This window comes from Pollachius pollachius (genome assembly GCF_949987615.1).
Source record: "Pollachius pollachius genome assembly, chromosome: 1".
Lineage (NCBI taxonomy): Eukaryota > Metazoa > Chordata > Actinopteri > Gadiformes > Gadidae > Pollachius > Pollachius pollachius.
This window is the reverse complement of record NC_136934.1, coordinates 39,161,481-39,183,495: the sequence shown is the minus strand read 5'-3', so window position 1 is coordinate 39,183,495 and position 22,015 is coordinate 39,161,481. Positions and strand designations below refer to the sequence as shown.

At 44.2% G+C, this 22,015-nt stretch overlaps 3 protein-coding genes across 3 annotated transcripts; 2 read left to right on the top strand and 1 right to left on the bottom strand.

Annotated features, from left to right (window-relative positions):
• Positions 1-428: 428 nt before the first annotated feature.
• Positions 429-7,930, top strand: LOC307087962 (cartilage matrix protein-like; the record flags this gene model as incomplete). Its single annotated transcript, XM_079753670.1, has 12 exons — positions 429-558; positions 843-1,415; positions 2,333-2,455; positions 2,657-2,776; positions 3,243-3,365; positions 3,734-3,856; positions 4,339-4,461; positions 4,688-4,810; positions 5,312-5,722; positions 6,144-6,296; positions 7,198-7,290; positions 7,875-7,930. The coding sequence occupies 12 exons, from the start codon at positions 429-431 to the stop codon at positions 7,928-7,930; spliced, it is 2,151 nt and encodes a 716-aa protein (XP_079609796.1).
• Positions 7,931-9,761: 1,831 nt separating this feature from the next.
• On the top strand, positions 9,762-18,484 carry LOC307079675 (uncharacterized protein). The gene is made up of 3 exons (XM_079742144.1): positions 9,762-10,069; positions 13,375-14,934; positions 16,931-18,484. Exons 1-2 carry the CDS (start codon positions 9,982-9,984, stop codon positions 14,931-14,933), a joined length of 1,647 nt encoding a protein of 548 aa, XP_079598270.1. The 5' UTR covers positions 9,762-9,981; the 3' UTR covers position 14,934; positions 16,931-18,484.
• Positions 18,485-18,633: 149 nt separating this feature from the next.
• On the bottom strand, positions 18,634-21,960 carry LOC307075327 (2-iminobutanoate/2-iminopropanoate deaminase-like). The gene is made up of 6 exons (XM_079735887.1): positions 21,783-21,960; positions 21,173-21,278; positions 20,730-20,784; positions 20,552-20,620; positions 19,323-19,378; positions 18,634-19,017 (listed from the first exon to the last, which is right to left on the bottom strand). The coding sequence occupies exons 1-6, from the start codon at positions 21,845-21,847 to the stop codon at positions 18,958-18,960; spliced, it is 411 nt and encodes a 136-aa protein (XP_079592013.1). The 5' UTR covers positions 21,848-21,960; the 3' UTR covers positions 18,634-18,957.
• Between the last annotated feature and the right edge of the window lie 55 nt (positions 21,961-22,015).

Here is a 22,015-nt window from a genome sequence, read left to right as displayed (position 1 = left end):
AGGTGGCCTAATAGTACGGTTAATTCAGAGAAAATACATTTATTTTGAGAAGTTGGCCTTTGGTGTTCTCGGTTGTGAGGGCCCCTGGGTGTCCCGCTGGGCCCCTGGGTGTCCCGCTGGGCCCCTGGGTGTCTCCCGATGGGCCCCTGGGTGTGTCCCGCTGGGCCCCTGGGTGTCTCCCGCTGGGCCCCTGGGTGTCTCCCGCTGGGCCCCTGGGTGTCTCCCGCTGGGCCCCTGGGTGTCCCCCGCTGGGCCCCTGGGTGTCTCCCGCTGGGCCCCTGGGTGTCCCGCTGGGCCCCTGGGTGTCTCCCGCTGGGCCCCTGGGTGTCCCGCTGGGCCCCTGGGTGTGTCCCGCTGGGCCCCTGGGTATGATGATCCAGGTTCTCCTTTTTATGGTGACTGTGTAGCCCCAGCTGTCTGCGGTCAGGATGAGCTCCCAGGTCCTGGGAGTGTTGTGTCTGCTGTGCTGCTGTGAAGCAGCTCTGCTGGACAGACGGCTCCCCAGAGCCATTTTAGCCGGTGCACAGAACCTGACCTCGGCTATTAACAACTCAGCAGGTGGGTCATCAAATGTGGCCGGGTTTGGTATGTGGATGTGTGTTTGTGTATGCAAGTGCGTGCCTGTGTGTGCGTGTGTGTGTGTATGTAGTTTCACCCATGAGCTGAAATGATAGCACTGCACAGTTTTTCAGTGTTTATGTCGTCAGCGAGCTAAACTATTTTCAATTGCGCCATGTGTGAGCTTGTGACACATGTTTGTGCTGCTAGCTGCACATCGGTGGGTCAGATGATCTCCAATCCCCCCCCTCCCCCCCCCCCCGCTACCCCATGATTTACCACAGAGAGCCCCTGCAGGGGCGTCCCCCTGGACTTCGCCTTCGTCATCGACAGCTCCCGCAGCATCCGGCCCCGGGACTACGAGAAGGTGAAGGCTTTCATCCTGGACCTGCTGCAGTTCCTGGAGGTGGGGCCCGCCGCCACGCGCGTGGCCCTGCTGCAGTACGGCAGCGTGGTGCAGAGCGAGTTCCCCCTCAACGCCCACGCCTCCCGGGCCGAGGTGGAGCGGGCGGTGCGGGCCATGCAGCACCTGGCCTCGGGCACCATGACGGGACTGGCCCTGCAGTACACCATGGACACCGTGTTCACCGAGGAGCAGGGGGCGCGGCCGGCCGCCCTCCTCATCCCCCGCATCGCCATGGTGGTGACAGACGGCCGGCCCCAGGACACCGTGGAGGCGGTGGCGGCCGAGGCAAGGCGGGCGGGCGTTCAGATCTTCGCCATCGGCGTGGGCCGCGTGGACATGAAGACGCTGCAGGCCATCGGGAGCCAGCCGCACTCTGAGCACGTGTACCTGGTGGCTAACTTTAGCCGGATACAGACCTTGAACGCTGTGTTCCAGTCCAAGCTGTGCGGAGGTGAGTGTCCTTTCACGCCGACGTGCAAGGGAGCATCCTAGAACATTGTGTGTCAACATCAAAATGAGATTACACCCCTACGCTCCCGCTCATATTCGCTCTCGGCCCATCTGTTCAACTCTCCAGCATTCTCTCTCTCTCTCACGCTCGCTTATTCCGGCATCAGGCTACACAAATTCACACCGACTTTGACGCCATTATTCGTGGCAGACTGGCAGATCTTTGAGCGTCACAGGCGTTTGTTTATGTCGAGAGGTCGGACAAACGGCTCGCGTTGTGGCATCTGGGACGCCACAACGATACTCTGAGGAAAGGTCTAGCAGGTCAGAAGTTTTTGTATTTTTCCTGCCTAGATTGACGACTCCTACAACGTGTTTCTTGAAGTTGACCCAAAGAATGACAAAGTGCGCTCTGGTGCACGTATGGAAACATAGCAAAGAGAAAGAGGGAGAATGTCAAGGGGAAGATCAAAACCCAGCAGTGGAATGTTTACACATTTGTTACCTTAAGGATAGACAGCCTGTACTGATACTTATTTATTTATTTACTTATTCTTATTTTTTTATATTTTTGCATTCTCTACTGAGCATCTTTTCTAGCTTTTGTCCAAATAAAAAATTTAAGCAATGTAAATAAAGTAGAGATGCAGGTAAGAAGCCCCCAGCCCTTGGGAACAGAAACAGTCACAAACAAACAGATAAATCAGTTTGTGACTCTTCCTGCTCCTGTACTTTGTTTCTCCAAATCAAACTTTTCTCCAGCCCCTCTGTCTCCTGCATCTGTCTCTCTGCCTCTGTACTTCGTCTTCATCCCTCTCCCCCTTTTTTGAGGTATTCCCCCATTTACATGTGCATTTATGCATGCGTTTGATGATCTGTGCTTGTGTATGTGCCACTGTGTGTATTTGTGTGCATTAGGCTCAGACATGTGTGAGGTGACGGATCACCAGTGCCAGCACATCTGCGTGAGCTCCCCGGCCTCCTACAGATGCAAGTGCAGGTTGGGCTACACACTGAACGCAGACGGAAAGACGTGCACAGGTGATGGTTATTTCTTCTTCTTCTAAAGTCATTGCACTTTTGGAGTGAGGAGTGAGATGGTTTTCCAATCAGATGTTAACTAAGTAAAGAGTAGCCCATGGATATGGTCCCAGGGATGCATTCATAACAAGCCATGGCTTTGATAGAGAGACTGCCATATTCCAACAAGGCTGTAAGACATCATATTATTTGTTCTCATAGCCGCGTTCTGTGCTGTGACTGACCACGGCTGTGCACATATCTGTGCTGATCTGGCGGCCGGATACGAATGCCGCTGTCGCCCGGGCTTCCAGCTAAACACAGACCTGAGGACATGCAGCCGTAAACACCACCCGAACACAACACCTGAACTATTCCTTCCTTCCTCTGTCCTCTGCTCCCTGCAGGCTCCCATCGTCCTGCATGCTTCTTTTTCTATTGTTTTTTATCTCCTGTGCATTTTGCCTCGTCTTCCTGGTACCTGCATAGGCTTAGGCCTGCTTCTGGTAGCAGAATGACCAAATATGGCCAAATGAAATATACATTCAACAACTAACCTGCTTGTGTGCTTCATTTGAGGCTATACACTTACGTTGTGAGTTTCCTCTCACAAGGGGGGGGGGGGGGGGTTAACCAACGTAGTTATAGCAGTAATATGATAGCATTAATAGTAACAATAACATAGCGAGGGAGTAGGTTGTAATGGTGGTAATAACTGTGTAATGAATAGAAGCAGCAATAGTACTAATAACAGTAGTAGAGAACGGGAGTATGGCTTGATGAAACTATTGCACATCCAACTCTACAGGAACAGACTATTGTGATCTGGGTAACCATGGATGTGAGCAGGACTGTGTCAGCACGCCAGAGTCCTACATCTGCCGGTGTAAGAAGGGTTACATTCTTAGACTGGACGGCAAGACCTGCAGCAGTATGTTCTGTTATGATTAGTATTATTATTATTATTATTATTATTATTATTATTATTATTATTATTATTATTATTATTATTATAATTTAATAAGAAAGTTGATGTTTCAGAATTATTTATATTTTTGCATTCAGAAACAGGGATGCCAATCAAACAGTGTTTTTTATTGAAACACTGATGTTATATAAATGGTTATATTGATGTGTATATCAGGATTGTTTTATGTTTTGTTGGCATGTGACTTTTGCGCTGGACATCTTTATGAGTTTTCAAATATTCCGAAAGCCTCTTGCAGGGCATCATTGGCCCCCGATAAGCCAGTACGAGTTATGCTCCTCACTTGAAGCGTCCTGTCTTTCCTTGCCCAGAGGTGGACCACTGTGGGGACGGTAAACACGGCTGCGAACACGAAGCTGTCAACATGGAGGACTCCTGTGTGTGTAAATGCAGAGACGGATTCAAACTCCGACCGAACGGGAAGTCCTGTAAGAGTGAGTACAGGGACAACTGCTTTGTAAAGGGCCCACGTCACATGGTTAGTGTAGGAGCTGCACCGGTAACTACACACCCTTCCAGGAAACCCTGACTAATCCCCAGTGACTGTTGTGAAGGCTGATAGGAAACAGTGGTTGTAGAATGTCAAGTCTAAACCTGCATCTGTGCAGTCTCAATATGACCGCTTTTTAACCTTGAGCACTTGGTCCTTGATGTAGAGTAAACCCAGAGTTGAAATTAGACCTACATGTAAAATAATAAGGCGTCTTTAGGTGTCCTGTTCAAGTGTTTACATGTAGATTGTATCAGCCTATATATAAAGGCAGTAAGGTCTATAATAGACTATGCAACAGTACCATGGTGAACTGACTATTTCTGGTGAGATAACTTGTAATGTCACAACCTACAGTGTGGCTACATTGTACTCTACATGCAACATGTTTCAGTTGGACTCTGATTGAACTCCCTCTGGTTCCAGAGACGGATCCCTGCGCCGCTGGTCCACATGGCTGTGAGCAGGAGCACCTCAGCACAGGGGACTCCTGTGTGTGTAAATGTAGGAAAGGTTATGTTCTCCGACCAGATGGCAAGACTTGCAAGAGTGAGTGTACAACTGCCTCCTCAAAAGAGTTCATAGGGGCATGGGGCTGTGGGGTACGTAGGGGTACAATGCAATTCACTACAAGTTTAGGACGAAAACAACAATGCATATTTATAATTTCATGAATGGCTTCAGTGTACATAAGCACATTTCTCGTTATTATGTGTTATAACACGTGATGCTCGCTGTGTTCCTACGTTGTTCTAATGGTAGTTATTCATTCCAGAGGTGGACCACTGTGCTGATGGTGAACATGGCTGTGAACAGGAGGCTGTTAACATGGAGAACGCTTGCGTGTGTAAATGCAGAGATGGATTCACACTTGGAGCGGATGGGAAGTCGTGTAACAGTGAGTATAAACTGACCATGTTTCACTAAATCGCACTTCAATTGTATGGTGTGTCCTGGATGCTAAAATCCATTAGGTTCCTAAGAAACAGACATGCATTATCATAATCATCAACAATGTACCATGTATATTAAGAAATGATTATCAATTTAAATCATGAATGTACAATCTCATGGTCTATCACGCCTTGATCTTTCTAAACTCTTCAGGGTACACCTCGATTCAATCTGATCCATTATTTGAAATATTATACTTGGAAAAAAAGACAGAGTACATTACGTACAGAAACAAATTAAACCACAACACAAACCCTGTAACCCACCATACTGCCCGGTCTCTACCAACCCCCTCCCCCCCGCCATATAACCTACCTCTGTGTCTGCTGGGTTCCTACTGGCTGAAGAAGTAAAGAGCTGCAGAATCAGTTCTTTCTTGGAAAAGATGATATCAGACTTGAGGCCCTGTGCTGCGCTACATGACGCTGCCCGTCCTCTCCGACAGAGACAGAGTGTGGGACCGCTGTCATGGACCTGGTCTTCATCATCGACGGCTCAAAGAGCCTGGGGCCCATCAACTTCGAGCTGGTCAAGGGCTTCGTCAACGCGGTGGTGGACTCCCTGGACGTGTCGAGGAACGGGACGCGCGTGGGCCTGCTGCAGTATTCCACCAAGGTGCGCACCGAGTTCACTCTGGGCCGGTACGCCAGCGCCCGGGACGTGAAGGAGGCGGTGTCCCGCGTGCAGTACATGGGCCGGGGCTCCATGACGGGCATGGCCCTGCGCCATATGTTCCAGACCAGCTTCACCGCCAAGGAGGGTGCTCGGCTGGGGGTACGGCGCGCCACCATCGTCCTCACGGACGGAAGGTCCCAGGACGACGTGGTTGAGTGGGCCAACAAGGCCAAGAACACCGGTACGGCTCGTAGCCATGGTGCTGGCTGCAATATATAAAATAATAAATATATATGTAAGCATATGCATGCCTACATGCCTTGTGTGTTTGATTTGATCATCAGCATGTTTGAAAACTTTAGGAGGAACCCTGTGCTAAAAATAACATTAGAAGTTACAAGAATTAAACCTCCACAGGGGGAGGTGAAAAAGTCTGGGGCCCATTGACCCAGACTGTTTTAATCTGGGCATTTGTATTGGTTTGTACTTTATGTAACTGTAAATATATAGTTATATTAATACAGTTGAACAGTTATAATGTAACTCTTCTCTACAACGTTTTTTAGCCTATGTATGTTTTGTATAGAGATGTTGTTTTGTTGTTTTACTTCATATTACCTTTATTTATGCATCTTTTTTTAAACATTATTATTCCCTTTCAGGAATAACCATGTATGCTCTGGGTGTGGGCAAAGCCATTGAAGAGGAGCTCAAGCAGATTGCCTCTGAACCAGATGCGACGCATGTTTTTTATGCTGAGGACTTTGATCAAATGGGAGAAATCACAAACCGCTTGAAGTCTGGGATATGTCAAGGTATTTCCTTCAGAGCTTTAATCTTTAATGTAGTCATATGATGAGAATAAATTATCGTACTTAGTTTTTTCCTCAAGAGATTTGATGCAATCCCCCATCTTCAGAAATAACGTATCGGAAGAAATTACATTTCTTATAACATCTTAAAGCAGGGGTCTCAAACTCGTGGCCCGGGGGCCAATTGAGGCCCGCGGGATGATATTTTGTGGCCCCCTACTTGACATCAAAGTTTAGCATTAGTGCGGCCCACGCGTTGTTCTCAAACGCACCTTTTTGCTGAGTGGCTTGCCACGCTTTTTTATCACTTGTGATAGGGTGACCAGATGTCCCGGTTTTGCCGGGACAGTTCCAATTTTGAGGTGTGTGTCCTGAGTCCTGACAAAAGCCAAAGGACGCTAAAATGTCCCGGTTTCCACCAACCACTATGAAATGTCCCCTGTTGTCAGCGATTACATAGCCAACGTTATCTAATTATAGCCCGATCATCATTAACTTAGATTGGGTCAGTTGTGCTCCATTTTTCTGTGGAATATTTGATGCGGCCCAGCCTGACCCAGACTTTACCTCCGGTGGCCCCCAGGTATGTTGAGTTTGAGACCCCTGTCTTAAAGTGAAAGGTTTCCCCCATTAAGCTGATTAATGTCTGCCCCCTAGTGGTAATATATGGTGACTACATATGGACGTTGAGAAACTGAAATCGGGTAAAATCTGATAATTGGCCAGTTAGCCAATCTCCTCATTAGTATACATTTACATCATACGCTTAGCCTGACTTATCACGACCAATAGATGATAGGACACTCTAACCACTACTCTACACTCACAATGGTGATTCGAATGCCTGAGAGTTCATTTAAAGATTTATTTTTCCTGAATGGACATTTTGTGCTTCTTCCCATAGACAAGCCATCGTATGCAGACCCGTGCCAGTGTGACAATGTGGTGATGTTCCAGAAGCAGGCCACAGAGAAAATGATAATGCTGACACAGGACAATATCCTTTTTCCACTATAAACCATTAGGCCAAATAGTACATATCAGTGGAACATGCGCAGGAAATGAAATGTGGATATACCTGCTGGCTTGAGTGCAAACGTTTACCGGGAGCTCCCATTGTGGTAAACATTGCTAACATGGACTTGTTGGCTGTGAGGTTATTCTGTGTCGATTAGTTAGTTATTCAAGGAGAAATTGTTAAGGAGGACTATTTATATAGTGTGAACTAAACAACTTAAGTTCTGTGGTCAAGGAGGCCACAGAGGCCATCTACACTGCAGGGGCCAAAAGGCTAGATAGCAAGGACCCTCTTAAAGTCCCTATCATCTCAGTTTGTATAAGGATTAATAAATTAATTAAATAGACCTGTATCCAAATAAAACATATATAATAAACATATAAACAGAAATTTGACAAAGGAGAACAACAGTCAATACATATAGTATTTAGCAAAGTTCTCACTTTAACAAAACTGCTTTTTCGGTTGATGTGTGTGTGTGTGTGTGTGTGTGTGTGTGTGTGTGTGTGTGTGTGTGTGTGTGTGTGTGTGTGTCTACTCAAAGCTTTCTTTAACATGCCTACTTGAAGCCATGACACTCAAGCTAGAGAATCTGGAGCGCCAACTTCGGCACAAGTGAAACTACTCATCGTTGTTCTCCGGCACAATGGATTCCTGACACCATCGTACCACTTAACCAATCAGAATGACAATCCTTCTGTCTCTTCTATTTAAACTGTATGTCTTTTTGTGTTTCTAATCAACCCAAGACAATTCTTTAATTCATCAATTTGCAAACTACAGTTTTTAAGTTAGCCTTGGAACCGGCTGCATCTGTGACCTCATGCTTTATTTGCTCTAGCATATGGTCCCCCTCCCGCTCAGACTGATTTCCAGCAGACCTTACCAGGGTTGGGCCAATCACAGCCGTTTATCTAATATGGGGCGGGTTTGATATGTTGACAGTACAGAGAAGCGCCCTATGGGAGCGCCGTTGAGGCATTTTCATAAACAACCAAGATGGATGCCACTGATGTGTCACTGCTCTGATTGGTTGAGGGTCAATCCAATGCATCCAGAGCCGTTCTGGTCAGCGCCCCTTGATTAGGCCGCTTGGAAATCTGGAATTAACGATGAGATCCCAGGCATAATCGCATTTGCAAATTGGTCTGGCGACGTCAGGCTATATTATAATGGTACATATTTTACATTTAAAGTATTTATGTATAATGAGAATTAAAAGTAATAACAGCTGTTGTCTGTACTTTGTATATTAAAATAAATGCATTTTTTATCACCGTTGATGTGTGTTGTTGACATTTTAATCGTAAATTTAATATATAATTATAAACAAATTATATTAACCTTGTTTATATAATTACTAGTCAAATTAAAAGGAATTGTATACATTATCCTTGGACCTAAAGAGATACCTCCCTTCCTCTCTAACTGAGAGGTGTTAAGATAGTTAGCATCTGCATTGCCGCTAAAGCCACGAAGTCTGATAGTAATGCCAATCGACAGACTTCTTTGTTGTGTAGGTTCCTTTAACTGTCTTGCAGACTTGCAGACATATCCACGTCACCCACAGTGTATTGCATTTTAACTTGGCTTCCCCCGCCACGGCTGACTTCAGCCATATGACCAATCTAAAAAAAACAAAAAAACAGCTAATCTCTCCACGATGGTCACTCCAACTCACCTTTGTTACCTTTGTATTAACTACCCTCAATGCAAAAGTTTCCCTATACGAATCTTGTCAACCCATTGTCTCACGGAATGACTGCTTGGTAACTTTACTGCCTGTATCTTCCCATGATCATGCTCAAAAAACAACATACATTCTGCTGGCCAAAGTGCCTTTAAGTTATTTTTCATCAATTTGTGTGGTGAAACAACACTGCTCCCCATCTGACCTTATCATAGGTTAATGGTATCACACTACCTCTGCTGAGGCCTTTCAGGCCCAGGCAGCCCAACTACTGCAGGACCGATGGTCAGCCTTGCATTGACCATTTCAGAATCCTACTCTGTGGGTTTTGCAAAGCAGTAAAACCAGTTAAGAGTAAACCAAACAAAACAAGGTTTGGACGGGTTGGGACGACTCCAAAGAAAACCCTGAAGGATAGAATGCAGACACAGATAAGAATCTGGTACTTTGTTTAAATGATTTCCTTTTACAGCGTGTGTCCATTCCATTTGAAATCCTAAATAGCTCAATATTAAGTAAAGACTTGCATGTGGATTTTTCACCATGAGCATCATTATTGAAATCCCATTTATTTAACACTAAATAAAGATAAGATGACGTGTAGAATGGTAAAGAATCCTCATGTTGTTAAATAGGGGGAGGAGATCCCAGGCCCTGCCTCCTCCCCCTCCTATTCCTCCTCCTCCACCTCCTCCAGTCACCACAGCTCGTCAGCAGTGACTGTATTCAGTGTTGCTTTGCGAGGACTGTGAGTCAGTGGGGGCTGAGAGGGCAGCAGGCCATGCATGCAACACACGACCAGACGAGACAAGGGGGGATCAACAACCGTTTCTCCTAAGGACCGTAAAGATCTGCCACATGTGTTCTCTCCCTTGACCTTTCTCCTCGGCACAAACGGGAAGCAGCTGGGGTGCTTTGTGTTGTCCACAAAGGTTTTAAATAACTCCAGGCTCAACTCTTGAGGTACACTCTGCCTCAGCATGGGCTGTTCGTCGTCCAGCGCGCAGGTTGTGGATGAGGAGAAGAGACCGGTCAGCAAGTTGGTGGAGAGCAATGGGAATACCGTGGGTAAGCATGAGAATGTCTACGCGTGTGACTTTTGCAACACAGGGATCACATTACCATTCTAATCCCTTTTTGGATCCCTTTCCATTTCCTTCTGGGCTTAATGTTTCATATCCTCATGTTTAAAGGTCTGCATGTAATGATAAATACATGCTTCCTTACTGTATGAACACAGGCTAGGCTCTTCTGTTTTTCCACAGCAATGCCTTTATGAGGGGGGTGTGCCTACGCCTATAGTACACCGTGTGCTTTCTCCCCAGCTCATGTGTATCCTACCTCTCTGTGCCTTCAAAAAAGATTGGAATCAGGCTGTGGGACTTTGCTGAGTGTACAGTAAAGCAACGTCATTAACTCATCATGGCATCTTTGCATTTATAGTTCCGAGCATTAAGTTCACGAGGCACTGGGCAAAAGTGTTTACCTCTGCACATTCCATGAATCTAAAGGGGCCGTAGTTTAATCTAAAGGAGCTCCTCAGACCTGATCTCATCCCCTGCTTGCTATGGGAGCCGAAACAAGCTCCACAGGGTTCACCTCTAGCCTAAGGCAGAGGTTCTGACCTGACCTGTTTCTTATGTTACAGAGCCCCACATTCTTGTACTATTGTACCATTTTGTTTAAACACAGGAATGCAATCCGATAGCTGCATCACTCGCCATGCATTGAGTCTATATCCCTTACAGCTGCATTTTAGTATCGCGTGCGAATGTTCAGTCCTACCTTTGTGTAATGAGGGGAGGTTCTGTCTTACCATGTAGAGCCCATGTTTGAATCTTATGTAACCACCCGCTGGCATGTGTGACACAGGACATGATTGTCTATTCATGGGTCAGTCCATCTGGCACAGGGCTACTGCATGGCTTGGCAGTGTGGGATGGTACCATGTCTTCACGTACAGTATGCACTCCCATGAACACCGCCATGTGTTTCAACACAGGGGACACGCAGAGTACATACTCAGCATGAATACCCTCCCATGGGCCACGCCACGCAGATGAATCAACATGGTGTTCAGAGCTGCCATGCATTGCTTTGACGAACAGGACGCTTGAAGCAAGCCACCACTTGATGTTTTTTAAAAAAATATTGATTTCCCCGAGTCAGCTTCTGACAGAAGCCCGCTGATGTCATCACAACAACCAGGAGTGCCCGATCAAATCAAAAACACCCCATCTTGCTTTGATCTCAGAATACAGTAGTGCACCATGGCTGCGTCTCCAATGAGTGCAGTGCGTTCACCAGCAACACCATGGTGCTCTGTGTAACTCCTCTCTGACTCCCACCTCACAAGCGTGCCACCTGACAAAATGCCACGTCTCATCGTCATGTCCCGGGGCATTACATCACTCGGACCAGAAGACTGCACTTATTGTGCGGTTTTCCCTGGCAGGCTTCTCTAATGGCCAATGCATGGATGGGTTATACATTATACATGACGGAGGACTGTCTCCACACCAGCTACAAAACCATCTGCTTGTCCCGTCCTCTGTCTACCCCCCCCCCCCCCCCCCCCCATTCCCCTAGCACTCACGCATCCTCTAGCCCCCCCATTGTTTTGACTGGGCTCTCCGTCATCTTTGGCTGCTGAATCGTGTTGACACACAGGTCATCCATGCCCGCGAGAGAAAGAGAAGCTGCCTCTGTCCCATCCCAAACACAACCCCTTGTTAAAATACAAGGGGTTCACCATCACCAGACAAGAGTGTTTTACAGTGTATGTGTGAGAAAGACTGAATAAGGAGGGAGGCGTGCCAGACAGTGGCGTAGAGAATCGGGGTGCCAGAGAGAAGATAGAGGATGGGCAGGCATGATAGACAGTGCTTAACACACCTAGGGGGGTTGTGTTCAAATGGAGGCAAAAATAATTTCTCAAGGAACATTTCTGCAATTCCAAGAGTTTTTTGTAATTCCTGGATGCACTCAGTCAGACTTGTTCCAGATGCTGCTAGTTGACTTTCACCCGCCACTCCATCTGTCGGTAATCTACTCCTGGAACCAATAACCGGTAGTCCGGCGGTACTTGTGTGCCGTTGTCTTTCATACAGACTTCCCACAACAAAAACATTCTATGCTCACACTAAAACACATTTCCATATCCTTTTTTTATCTCACTCACTGGAGTCTTTCAACCGCATCTACTCGGCTGATATTTATTTCTGTTCATCGGCTCGTTTCCTGCAGCGTGAGAGCCTGTTGCATTCCCTTCCGCTCGGTGCGCCCCACTCTGTTCATCCCGTCTGTCAAAGCGATGAAATCAGGAAGCCGCAGCCAACCCAAACCGGCCCGAACCATCCATGCATTCACCGAGCTGAAACAAACACATCCCTACCTCCGTCACACAACAGCCACCAATGCCTTCCACACTGTTTGCGCTAATAGTCTAATTTTATTTAAAAGAGGGATATTGTGATATAAGACAAACCAAGGTTGTTCCACTTGTAACTGTTTATATGTGACGTGTTGTTCTCTGAGCTACTGGAATTTCAGGCCGAGAGGTGGTTATGTAGATAGACCAATAGCTCTACTGTGCACCATTTATCTGAGGGTAGGAATCGAATAATAGGAAGACATGTTGAGTAATAAGGAGCAGTGGGAGCATTTAATTTCCTTCTTCAGCGCATTTCTCGCCTCAGGGCGAGAGACCAACGCAGGCTGCAGAAAATAAAACTGTCAGCTGCGGAAATTAAAGAATGTTCTCTGTCGTAGCAACATGCTTAAAAATGATAAAATTATAGCTTACTATTACCTTACTTGATCTCTTCCTGCACATGCTTGTGGTGCCTACTAGACGCACACAGGATAATTGCATGAATCCATATAAAAGGAAAAAAGGGGTAGCCAACACGGTGACCGCGGGCACCTGGTCGCCCGCATGGCCCATGTGAGTCGCCAGCAGGGCATGTTCCATAAATAGCACAAAAAATATATATATTGGGAAATTTGTGTTGATGTGTAGATAATGTATACAGTGTTTTCTTCTACATCTTTGTAATGTATTCACTTTCCTTAGATGCTGTGTGAAGACTGTTCCCTATCTATTCCTCCTTTACCACAATCATTTACTTGAAAGGTTTTCAAATGATGATGGTTGTTTAAATGAACCTTCCATTATTTTTGCTTGATTGTCATGAAAACAATTAAGAAAAAGAACTAACCAAGAACTGCCTTCAATCTATCACTTTGTAAAGCATTATACAATGGGTCACCAAAAGCATGATTCCATTGACCATACTACTAAACTATACAAGAGAAAAGAGTCATTATAATATGTTTAATGTTGTATTCTGTCTCTCTTGATTAAATTGTAGCAAACGGCGCCATCCTTGAAGACTCAAGGATCATTGAGGATCAGGTACTGCTGCCTGGGCAGACCTTCCAATCGGAGGTCGGTGGACCGAGTACCGAGGATGAAGCAGAGGAAGTGCTAATGGGCCTGGAGGCCGAGGAGGACCTGGGCTCTGGGGAAGACCTTCTTGCTGCTCTTGTGCCCGAACAAGAACCACAACCAGAACCATCTGAAGAGCCTGCTCCCTCTGATGAACCAGCAGCATCCCAAACCACTGTGACGTTAGTGGAAGCACTGTTGCCGTTGGATGAAGCAGGCACTAATGAACCTGCAGCTTCAGATGCACCTTCTGAGGTTGAAGCCATTGTTGAGAGCACAGAGGAAGTCCTGGCAGTGGAGCCTGATGTATCTGTCATCCAGGATGAACCTCCTGCACCAGTTCAGGCCAAAGCTGAGGTGGTTTCAAATGTGGAGGCAGAAATCCCAGCAGCGAATGAAACCCCTATATCAGCTCCAAGTGAAGTTTCAGCCCCAGCTGCAATCATTTCACCAGTAGAAGTTGAAACATCTCCGCCAGTTGAAACATCTCCACAACTGGAAACTACTCAAGTTTCAGCACCAGTTGAGGTTATTTCACAAGTAGAAACCTCTGAACAAGTAGAAGTTTCAGCAGCAGTTGAAACATTACCAGAAGCAGAAGTTTCAGCACAGGTAGAAGCCTATCCACCAGTTGAGGTTCCAGCAACAGTAGAAGTCTCTCCAGCAGTTGAGGTTCCAGCACCAGTAGAAGTCTCTCCACCGATTGAGGTTCCAGCACCAGTAGAAGCCTCTCCACCAGTTGAGGTTCCAGCACCAGTGGAAGTCTCTCCACCAGTTGAGGTTCCAGCACCAGTAGAAGTCTCTCCACCAGTTGAGGTTCCAGCAGCAGTAGAAGTCTCTCCACCAGTTGAGGTTCCAGCAGCAGTAGAAGTCTTTCCACCAGTTGAGGTTCCAGCACCAGTAGAAGTCTCTCCACCGATTGAGGTTCCAGCACCAGTAGAAGCCTCTCCACCAGTTGAGGTTCCAGCACCAGTTGAGGTCTCTCCCCCAGTTGAGGTTCCAGCACCTGTAGAAGTCTCTCCACCAGTTGAGGTTCCAGCACCAGTTGAGGTTCCAGCACAAGTAGAAGTCTCTCCTCCAGTTGAGGTTCCAGCACAAGTAGAAGTCTCTCCACCAGTTGAGGTTCCAGCACCAGTAGAAGTCTCTCCACCAGTTGAGGTTCCAGCAGCAGTAGAAGCCTCTCCACCAGTTGAGGTTCCAGCACTGGTAGAAGTCTCTCCACCAGTTGAGGTTCCAGCACAAGTAGAAGTCTCTCTACCAGTTGAGGTTCCAGCACAAGTTGAAGAAACAGTCCAAACCTTGGCCAGTGATCAGTCAATAATCGATTTACAAATCGCTGCAGCTACAGTGCCAGAAGTCCTACTGATGTCTCTGGTTGCGTTGGACAAAACAGCCGAGCCAGTTGTGTCTCCTGAGAAAGAGGCTCCAGAACAATCTGCCTTAGCAGCTGCTAAAGTACCACCTGCAGAACCCACACCTTAAGGTATGCAACAGCAAGACTGACAAAACACACACATCTTCATTCATTCATTTTAGGGTGAAATGATTCTTTCAAAACAAGTCACTAAAGTTTAGTCACTAAAACATGGTCCGATATTCATGCACTTTGGCTGCACCCCTTGGTGTTGAGAAGATGTGGCATGGTGATCTCATCATTATTGAATATAAATAAACCAGTTGGCCAGTGGAGTGATGATAATAGTTGGTGACAGCTGTGAGGGGGGTGGGCTCAAGACAGTTGTTCATCCATTATTGATTTACCAGATTTAACTCAGCGTCTAGTTACCGGAAAAACCTGTCCTGCTAACAGGACAGGATTTACAATATTAAGCTCACTTAAAAGTGCTTAACTTTCCTGATTGAGGTAGCAAGATGTTAGAGATGTTAAAGGAATAATCTGACGCATAGGTATAGTCAGAAAAGCAAAGGGAGATGAGTAATCACACATATAGATATATATATATATTCAGATAGACATAAGGATACTGATGGTGGGTGTTGGTTTTACTCTTGGTTAATATATGTGCTAAACTAAACATTGAGGGATGTAAAGCTTTTCAAATGAGATCAGATGCTTTTCACATCCTAGTAAACAATCAATGATCAATCACTTAGTCTAGGAAGCAAACCCATCTTCTTAAGTTAGTTTAGTAGCATGTCACATGTAAGTATCTTGTGTAACATGTCCCATTTACACCTTACCCCTGCTCCTCAGGCTGAGGTACCGATGTCATTGTTGCTGTGGTGATATTCAACACATAGATAGCAGCATCACTGAAGGCAGGGTAACAAGTTAAGCATTCATCTGGTGATCTTGAACAATCCTAAATATTGATTACCTCTTTAAAAATAGCATCTATGATTGGCTCTCATTGAGTGTGATGGGCTGAATTTGACGACAATAGGGCAGCTATGCACACACACACACACACACACACACACACACACACACACACACACTTTGAAACAAACAAATAACAGAGAAGGCTAATAGTGCTCTGTATTGTGAATAGGTTACATGAGTGTTCCCTGTTGCCACACAATGTTGTGTATGTTGTGAAAAACACTGGCAGGGCTAGTGTTAATGTCATTTATAATCTAATCATGCATAGTAACAAGATGTAATTATGAACAAAAGAACATATTGTTTGGTCCTTGCAATATGATTACATTTGAATACAGAAGTTAGGAGGTTGAATAATTTTTTACAAATTCATGCTTTTCAATACACCACCTCAGAAAAAAACGTGTATCTATGATACATCCTCAGTTGACAGTACTGACCCTTATCATACTGAGACAACTTGAAAAGTTAATGCAACAGATTTAATATATTTGTTTCTATCTTGCCATGCGGGTGGACAAACATGCCCATGTTATGCATCTAAAGGAGTGTCATGCCAGGTTGAGAACTGTTAGTCATGCGTAACGAGGATAAATACTTTTATTTAACAACACAATACAATCAGAAGCTTCAGAAAAAGTGTGTACAGTTTACTCTAAAATCGCTGGCATTTCCAGAGAGTGTCTAATGTACTAATTTCTTTCAGTGAAAGAACATGTTCACACACAAATACACGTGTGCATGTGTGTGCTCCTCACAAGAGTACATGTCTCCAGAGACACCTCTAATACCAAGTTATAGGTAAACCGGTTAAGTAGGGTACATATGAAGGAATGCTGGCTTCTCCTTTTATGGGATATGCAGAAGTCGTTGAGTATAATTACTGTCACTGAATGTATTGTGATGCCATTACATAACTGATAAGTGATGACCTCACACTTTCTATATCTGTTGTGTGCTTTTCTTTTCTCATTATGTTTGTGTGCATGTGTGTGTATGTGTGCATGTGTGTGTTTGCGTGTGCCTGTGTGTGTGTGTGTGTGTGTATGTATGTGCGTGTTTGTGTGTTTTTGTGGGCATGTGTGTGTTTTCGTGTGCCTTTACGTGTGTTTGTGTGCGTGTGTCTGATGAGTAGGGACAGGGCTTTCAGCACCACAGGTTCTCTCCGGAAACAGTGAGCTCCACAAAGGAAGCCTGGTGAGGACGAAGACCAAATACATGTGTGCTGGATCTGTTGGCGGATCACATACTGCACTCCCTAAACCGACTCTGAGATAAATAACAAAGAACGCCCTCAAGAGTCACAGACACCAAATTAAACCCTAATGTTTGTCCCTGTATGCAGAATTTAATTGGATGTTCAAATCAGAAAGAACCTTGTTGTCTGATCAAAGCTAACCCTAACCTAATCTAATATTGATCAACCTTTGAAAATAATCCTTGTACCACTGATGGCCGGCAATTGTCTTTCATTTACCCGTGAAACATATCCATTGCAGTAGTCATAGGAGCGCCTTGCAGGAAGAAGGAAAAAAACAACTCAGAACATGTACATTCATGTTGAATCAGTGGAAACTTCTTGGAACTATAAAACACAGCAGCAAAACAAACCTGGTTGGTTGTACATTGGTGAATATTCTAATTAAGTTCTTTACAGCTGTGATATCACAACATGTTTTGGAAGACCTCAAGTGCCTGAAGTAACATGCATAACAAACATGAATACTTAACACACATTAACAACTCTTTTAAATATTTTTTTAAATTAACAAACATAACTGTATAAGGTCGGGTTCAAGGAAAACATGCCACGGATACAGCTACAGTGAATTAAGCAACACTTTTTCATCAAGGAACCTGTTTCTTTGCATTTAAGATAATTTCTCACATGTTTTTTGTATGTATGTTGAATGCTCACGTTTTCTTAACATATATATATGTTTAAGAGGTACCATGATTGAAACTTTGTTAATGAATCAATAGAAAAAGTTATTTTCAAAATGTGTTTTGTACTATTAAGAGGTACTGTATGCAGTTTTTCTGTAGAACGTAATTTGAGAGGGCTTAAGCACAGAGGATTCAGTTCATTTAGTAGATACTGGGATGTCTTCATTGGGAAAATACCATTTGGCTCGAGGAGCTAGAGTTCAGAAATATGCCATCATGTCTCGTCCAAATGATATTGAGAAACCTAACATAGGCGTTGTTACTATGCACAACGGAACAGATTGGATTTTACAGCAGGAATAAAATAACTTGGATAAAATTTGCATTTAGGGGATTTTGCTGACGCTTATCCAAAGCGACTTATTCACACATTCACACACCGACGGCGGAGTCAACCATGCAGGGCGACAGCCAGCACATCAGGAGAAGTTAGGGTTAAGTGCCTTGCTTAGGGACACTCAACGAGGAGCCGGGGATCGAACTAGCAACCTTCCGGTTACCAGTCAACCCGCTCTACCTCCTGAGCTCCTGAACACGCAAAGTGGACTATATTTATGTTACAAAAATTTGGTAGAAGATCATAATCTTATTTTTCAACATTTAAAAGGTCAAATGTTTGTTACTGTGACTTGAGTCAAAGCGAGGTTGGAGTTTTGTAACATTGTTTGTTATTTTTCTTTTTCAAGTGTATCAACAATGCCGCTAACCTTTTAGTGTGCAAAATAAAGCTTTATAGACTAACGAGGGACTTTCTGGTGTTTTTTTCAGTTTTAATGTTGAGTGATAAAAGTTATTGGTAAAAGTAGCAATATTTAATTATATGCAAATAACATAGGTTAATATTGAGTGTAGTGTATTTGTTAGATCATGAACTTACTGCACATATTTATATGTTTAACTTTATTTAAATTGCATACAAATAAAAATTTCCAAAAATTCCAGTTGGTTATAACAGAAAAAAAGTTATTCTAAAGACATTACCTGATCATCTTATGTGACAAGAAGGAATACAAAAACTTTTGTTCTACATTATTTTGTATAACGCCCATCATTTAACATGAGGTTCATTGGGGAGAGCTAAATCCAGTCAATGTTTTATAACAATGCTAAAAAACAGGAATATTGTTGAATTTAACAAAATTTGGCAAATGCAGATTAAAAGCAGTGAGTCGTGACGAGTAAGGACTAATATGGATGTCTTCATGGTTGGTTCAATTAGGAACCTTCGGTCAGAGGGCCCAACACAGCCACCGCCTCAATCTCCACCAAGCCTCCCTGGGTTGACAACCAGAGAGACAGAGGCAGGGACAGAGAGAAAAGGAAAGGATAAAATAGGGAAAATTGTTTTACATTGTATTCGCACATCCAAAACTAACCAATGTAGAAGGTATTATTTCTGTGTCTGGGTGCTTTCAAGTTGCAATGGATCAGACAGTGCTTCTAAGTAGACACTTTGATTAAATAATCTATGACCATGGACATCTATAGTAATAAACATCCCCTTTAACACAGCTGGGAATGCAATAGGGGTGCTGTGGTCAGATGTGACATCATCAAAGCAGTAAATGAGCAGCTCTTACCCTGGGAAGGGCAGCCACCTGGTAGGCAGCTCTGGCTGGAAAGTTGGTGCTGAAGACTAAACAGGAAAACAACATGTCAATGCAGTGCTTGAAGACACAATTCATTACAGTATACAAAACCCTAAAGTCTTACACAACATTCATGTGTATTAAATCTCACTATTCCCTCATTAACCTGAATATTTCTGATTATTTAGATAGTTCATGTACTAGTTTGACTAGGCCTGTAAGGCAGCAAGACGAAACTTTATTTGCTACAAGATACTGTGTGTACTCCTAGATGTACAAAGCCTCCTCCAGCTTGCCTTTTTCAGAGAGACTTAATTTTTACAAGTTAAATACTACCTGTTCCATTATTTGCAAATTAAAGTGCTCTTATCATTGTCATCATCCTAGACATTTTCCCTTTAAATTATTCAGAACCTTTCTGTTGCACTAATGAAACATAAATCCACGTAATCCTCTAGACCAGAGTGAAGACTTGGTGACAAGTCAATTACACTAATCCGCCTGGAAGCAAAATTAAACTCCTATGTATAGAAAAAAAACAATCCCAATCTGAAATGAATGACATAATGAAAATGTCAGCCCATAAATTAATTCATAACAAATGGATGCATTTTAAACATGTTTAGAGAAACGTGTTTAAGTTTACAATGAATATTGCAGTGCAGGTCGGGTAAATCTGATGTTTTGAATGTCTGTAATGATGTGGAGTGTGTGTGGATGATGGCTGGTTTAAGCAGCCTCCCCTGGCCCGGGTCTGATTGGACTTGAGGGTCGTTAGAGGCGGCACACTGCTTCATCCAACTCCGTACACACTCAGAGAGATCTCCTACATGGCAAAATGGAGCACCAGCCCATGTATCGTTGTCGGCAAACCGTACAATAAACCAGCTTTCAACAGCACCATCCTGTGTCCTGGTGTTTGGAGGAGCCCAGTTAAAGTCCCCTAGGTGTGGCAGCCACCTAGGTGGTGTACAGGGAAATGGACCTGGCTACAGATGTCTACCATAAGCAGTGTGGTTAAACGTATATTTCTTCAGTTGCCAATCAGTGCATTAAATGGTGTTCAAAAGAAGATGCATATGACACTTTAGTCTATTCCATGTCTGAATCCAAGCACGGCAGAAGCTGAGTACTTATAGACATAATAACGAGGTATAAACACAAAACCTTATCACAACATAAAAACATTTGACTGGATAGGCAAACTGTTCTGTACTTACACTGCTTGTAAACATCGTTGACTTTGGTGAAATCGTTCATGTCAGCCAAGAGCACAGTGGTTTTTACAACTAGGAAAGACAACAGACACGTTCAACAGTGCATGATGAGCACAGTATCTAACCATGGATACTCATGAACATGATTCACTATAACTCCTCGAAGTTGGTTGTTCCCTACCATTCGCATACCCACAGGTAGCAGCTTTGAGAATCTCTCCCATATTCTCAAGGGCCTGTTTGGGGATTTCATTGGAGTGGTTAAAAGAGAACCGAGCGTAATCCCACATAATTGCTCATTAATATGCTCATTGTTTTTCTTTCTTTAGAATTTTCCACAACACAACGTCTAAACAGTATATTAATAATATATTAAGTAGGTTGTATGTCTAATCCTTTACCAAATAAAAGGTCTATGGACGATGCAGAATGCATCTCATTCATTGTTTATCTAGGAGGTAAGAACAGTTGTGTGGAACAGGTCAACACTGTGAATTCTCAGAGCATGTTAGCACATAGGGTCACCACATTAACTCCAGCTATATACATACAACCACGTGTAACACCCAAAACTCTCTGGAACAATTATATTTAGACACACGAGAGAAGTCTTGGAGTGATCACCTGTTTGGTCTGGGCCTGGACGCCCCCTTCCACTAGCTGCCCACTGACAGGGTCCATGCCAAGCTGTCCTGAGATGTACATGGTCCGGTCTACCACTACTGCTTGGCTGGGAAAAACACAGCAAATCAAAGTGTTGAAATAGAAAATTTAGTGTTTATAAAACTCCCATCCGCGCTGAGTGCGCTCATACTAAGTGAACTGTATGTATATTATGTAGTTTGTGAATAAATCACACAAATGTAAAAAAAACAGGATTCAGCCATAGTAACCATCAGTAAAGACAATTACGTCTTCTGCTAAGCAGTGGCAGCAGCATAAGTCTCATTGGAAAGTATCGGAAGGGGGATAACATGTATGAATGGGACACTTGGGACATTACTCCTACGCGTCCATTGGATGACACAGTACACGCCCTCCAAAATAAGTGCACTGCATTGCTTGTTTCAAACATCGATGTTTCTTATTCGGGCTGGGGCATATCATTACATAACAATGAGATGTGTTGTTGCTTGACGGACATTCATATACACCCGCGGTTTACAGAAATAAAGATTAAGCAGAAATAAATAATAAAATATTCTACTAACCCATGACCAAAATAAACGTTTACCTGTACGGACCGATAGCTGCAGGAGCGCTAGTTGTGTTGATGATTCTTCTTATAAGGGTAGCCATGGCGATACTAAACCTTTCTATACTACGCTAGCTCCAAAAGCTCCAAAAGTTCCAAAAGTTCACAAAAATGCACCAGCTACGGCAGAAGAGACAGGCGTAGACTGGAGGTCAGACCATGGACCTATTAAAGAGGCAGCAGTACCAGAGCTTTTTCTCTGATTGGCTCTG

Bases quoted from the DNA above. Each gene is read 5' to 3' on its own strand.
- LOC307075327 (XM_079735887.1), bottom strand. From the start codon at position 21,847: ATGGCTACCCTTATAAGAAGAATCATCAACACAACTAGCGCTCCTGCA. The intron at 20,785-21,172 runs GTGATCACTCCA...ATCCCCAAACAG, and splicing joins TCCAGGCCCAGACCAAACAG to GCCCTTGAGAATATGGGAGA. The intron at 19,379-20,551 runs GTAAGTACAGAA...TTTCCTGTTTAG, and splicing joins CAACGATGTTTACAAGCAGT to TCTTCAGCACCAACTTTCCA.
- LOC307079675 (XM_079742144.1), top strand. From the start codon at position 9,982: ATGGGCTGTTCGTCGTCCAGCGCGCAGGTTGTGGATGAGGAGAAGAGA. The intron at 10,070-13,374 runs GTAAGCATGAGA...ATTAAATTGTAG, and splicing joins GAGCAATGGGAATACCGTGG to CAAACGGCGCCATCCTTGAA.